General features: G+C 33.4%; 1 protein-coding gene across 1 annotated transcript; it reads right to left on the minus strand.

Annotated features, from left to right (window-relative positions):
* Positions 1–212: 212 nt before the first annotated feature.
* Positions 213–2872, minus strand: LOC18014026 (sexual differentiation process protein isp7). Its single transcript, XM_006418829.2, has 11 exons — positions 2765–2872; positions 2440–2620; positions 2259–2360; positions 2128–2179; positions 1765–1886; positions 1582–1679; positions 1163–1221; positions 999–1055; positions 859–904; positions 573–652; positions 213–484 (listed from the first exon to the last, which is right to left on the minus strand). The coding sequence occupies exons 1-11, from the start codon at positions 2870–2872 to the stop codon at positions 391–393; spliced, it is 999 nt and encodes a 332-aa protein (XP_006418892.2). The 3' UTR covers positions 213–390.
* Between the last annotated feature and the right edge of the window lie 1397 nt (positions 2873–4269).

Genomic DNA, 4269 nt, shown 5'->3' on the forward strand with positions numbered 1-4269 from the left:
CCTTTCTTTCCGCTGAGGGATAATAACTCTTATTGTCTTTTTGAATTTTATGTTGGTTGTCTTTCTCATCCAATTTTCAATCTTGCTAAGTTCTAATTATGAGTAAGTGTATAAAGGTAAATTGTGAGTTTTTTTTTTTTTTGGTGTAAGGCCAAGGAAGAAAGCCCGGCCACTATCCACTATAGAATGAGATAAAAGTAAAATGTCCCAAATAAAGTAAATCTCTTCAGTGATCACTGATGTTCTTTATTAACCCACAGGTCCCCATTTATTTAATATAAACCTTGGTAAGCAAGCCAAACACACAGTACTTTTAACAACGAGGAAAGACAATTAATCCAACGAGAAAACCAACGCATTTACTGTGGAAAAGATGTTTAACCATAAACTTCATCTAGGTCTGTTTTCCGTAGATTTGCTTAAATCCACATGTGATTCCTTGTAACGTTGGGTCAGGTACGTTGAGCATTTAATCGCCGGATATCTATTCATTCAACACAATCATAAAACTGTCTTACACTATTTTTGGTCAAAAGTCTTAATGTAACAAGGTAAAGGGGTTCAAGCCTTACTTGGGAAGATTGTTTTCGGACTGGCACGTAGGAAGACATTCTACTAGACAGTGGTGACTCGGACTCAAGAAGAATGGAATCTGCGATGAGAACACATGCGTTAGATAAGTTTTCAGTGTTTTCCTTCTTCAGTTATGAATATGTTCAACAGTCATTGATTGTTAAGAATTAATAACAACGACATAGAGCATATGGCTAAAAATCGTTCCACCATAATTACATAGAAAAGTGGTCATGTCGAAAAAATGTAAAAGTGGACGTGAATGGGTATTACTAAGATACTTACGGAGTATCGATCCTGACCATTCCCAAGTACCCTATGCAATGTGGATCTGTATATCATAAACTTATGTGAGAATCAGAAAAATGTTCGAGAAAAATGTGAGCTCGAAAATTTTACAATGCAATAAAACAAAAGAAACTTACTTAAAAAGGCCGTTGCTCCAACGCTCCATCACGTCACCAAGATTCCCGATATATGCTCTGTAGAAAAGTAAAAAAAAAAAGTCATATATTTTTATTTATTTATGGGAGCTAGTGTACTATTTTAAATGGATCATGAACCCAAAACCTAACAATTGTCATTATACCCACTAATCGATGGTACATATTCCCACTTCTGAGGCTTCACGTCCTTATCCTTGCATATCTGCCATTATATATTAGCATATTTCGTGTTATAAATTTCGATGAAAAACGATCAACTTAAAATTGAAGTGTATACCTTTTTGTCTATAATTTTAACAAGCTTTTAGATTCTTTATATAAGTTCCAAAAAATTTTGATACTATTAGGTAAAACATAAACATAAAATTTTCATTTTCATAATTGGACCGTACCATTCCTAACCCTAATTCGTCATCTTTCTTCTAGTCTACAGCTCGCTGCATTAATTCCTATACTAATTCTAGTCAGATCCTTTCGAAATCACTCATATTATTCAGTCACTTTGACAACATTTTTGTAACCCGGTCACATTAAAAATTGTATGACTAGCGTAAACTAGTACCTGGAGCCCCATTACACCATCGGTTGCTATGAGAGTCATCATTCCGTGATCAGTATGTGCTCCACATCCATATATTCCTCGAGAGGGATCAGAAATTCCTAATAAGGAAGAAGATTATTGGAGCCGGAGGGTGAGTATATAGCATTGACAAACAAAGCTTATGAAATCAAGAAAATGCATCACCTTCATAGTGAAGCAACCTCATATATGCGATGGGATTTCCAAGCCTCTCCAGCGTATCAAAGTAATCTGCATCCAAGTCGAGCGCCAGTGCCAGTATTCTCGCAATAACCATGCAAACCCTCCTAACCATTGCAGAAAGGGTTCATCATATCATATATATATATACTATTCACACTTTCTGTGTTAGGAGTTTCTTAGAAAATTTATTTTTTGTAATATTGTACACCAATTATATTCATTGTTAATTGACTTTAAAATATATTTCCATAAATTTAATTTGGTTTTATAAAGTCAAGAAATCTAGATCTTGCGTCAAAGGCTTAAAGTCATTATTGGTACGGAAAACAAACATGAGACTCTTACAATGCTTCTTGGTGATAATTCTCCATGGTCGTCCGCCATCCCGGCAAAACATCTACCAAAAATATCAAAGTATATTCAAAGATAAAAAGAATTTTGACAAAACAGTTTACTAGAACACAGCACAAACTAACCAGAGTCAGGCCAAGTGTTGGGTCTATAGAATGGATTATCCCCATGGGAATCATCTTTGGTACTTTCAGTTCCCATGAAGAAACTCTCTTTGTTGTGATCACCTAAAATTAATTATGTTAACTTCAAGAATGAGATACCTCATGAACAACACTTTTTGATTAAGCAAGTAAACACACGAACCGTGAATTTGATTCTGCTCAAAGGCTGGTGAATACCCTCGATGCATTTCGTTGCTCAAGACTTTCATCTTATCCTCCAATGGAAGAGCAAAGAATTTCTTGCTCTGATGGAAAGCCTCGTGCTTCAAGTCCTCACTTACACCATGATTTATGACATAGAAATATCCACAATCCATACATGCCTTGAACAAGAATAACCCACAACAAGTCAATGTTTTAACATGAGCTATAATTTTTTTTTGGGTCCAAAACATGAGCTATAATCAATGGTCATTTGTCATACTGTAATCATCTTTTAGAAAATATAAAATAAACTAGAGACAAACCTGTTTAAGCAAAGCAGCTGATTGATGAAGATCAGAGTTGGCGAGATCTATGCAAGTAAGGGATGAAACATTGATGGTCGAAGCTTCCTGCAGAGTTTGGTGATCCATCTCTCTCTTCTCTGTGTTGACTCTTTGAGGATAAGGAGGAGAGTTGGTATTTCCATTTATGCACATACACTTGTCACGCTAGACATTTTAAAATTACAACTAACAGTCATTAACTACTACCAATCCATTTTGTATAAAGTTTAATGGCTTCATCACGTTTACGGAGTGTAGAAGTCTATAATAAAACTAAAATTATTTGGTGGTTGTAAAAGTGCTATTAGAAAGTAAAACTCTCCATTTCTATCAATTATGTTTTACGTTATAGATTCGAACAGGAAATGCAAACAAAATTTCTTCTTCCAATTGGCAATGGAAGACAAAATTGGTATGAACATTATATTATAAGTGATCTTAAACTTAATTTTGATAATAAAGATATATCTTTATTATTCTGATAGAGATGGGTTTATCTGGAAAGTTAGAAACACTAAATAAAAAAAAAATTCTTGTTATTTTGGAAGGAATACATCATCTTAGAGCATGTACATTAGAGGGGTTTAGAGAAAGTTGCTTAAGATTATTATAATACTTTTTTTTGCTTTAAGGATAATTAAGCAACTCTTATCATTAAGTGTTTCATTAGTGGATTCGGTAAGAGTTGCTTAATAATAAAAAATCTAATATATTTTTTAAAAAATTTATTAACTTAATTTTTAATTTAAACATTCATTACATATAAACAAGATTATAGAACAGTACATGAAATTTTAAAAATTCAAAATACAGATATTTAAATTGTAAAACCTTTAGTTCTACCTTTGAGAATTGCCAAACTTGTTCCATATATTTTCAACTAAACCATAACTCTTCACCTAACAAACAACTACCACCATTTACAATCAATCCTAACTAAGCGATCATATACAAAGAAAGCAACTATCAACCCTAAACAATATGCTAACTACAAGTTTAGAATGAAACTAACCTTTTAAGGAATGACAGCTGTTTGGATGCTTGCTTCGATCATTGGACCTTGGACAGACTTCCATGGCTGCAAACAATATGACCCAAACATCACATGTCTCGGTTTGAAAATGAAGACCCGAGAAGATACATTGTTGGTTTGAAGAAGACTTACCTTGGGCTGAGTTTAGAAGGAAGTAACATCATCATCAAGAATCCCTTGTGCTCTCTCTCCATTTACCGTCGCCAAAAAATTCACAACAACATTTTCATCATCAACTTTAACTTCATCATCAAAATATCATGATATATATGCATACACTAATCAAAACCTATCATATACAGCACCAACCAATCATAAACATCACTAACAAAAGAATTACAACTCAAAATTATCTTAACCGATTACAAACAACCGATCATATACTTCAACTTTAACTTCATCATCAAAATAACATGATATATATGCATACACTAAACAAAACCTATCATAT

This window comes from Eutrema salsugineum, unplaced genomic scaffold, assembly GCF_000478725.1.
Source record: "Eutrema salsugineum unplaced genomic scaffold, Eutsalg1_0 scaffold_4, whole genome shotgun sequence".
Classification (NCBI taxonomy): Eukaryota; Viridiplantae; Streptophyta; class Magnoliopsida; order Brassicales; family Brassicaceae; genus Eutrema; species Eutrema salsugineum.

Bases quoted from the DNA above. Each gene is read 5' to 3' on its own strand.
- LOC18014026 (XM_006418829.2), bottom strand. From the start codon at position 2,872: ATGGATCACCAAACTCTGCAGGAAGCTTCGACCATCAATGTTTCATCC. The intron at 1,680-1,764 runs GTGATGCATTTT...CTTCCTTATTAG, and splicing joins GAGGTTGCTTCACTATGAAG to GAATTTCTGATCCCTCTCGA. The intron at 653-858 runs GTAAGTATCTTA...TTCTCATCGCAG, and splicing joins ATGGTCAGGATCGATACTCC to ATTCCATTCTTCTTGAGTCC.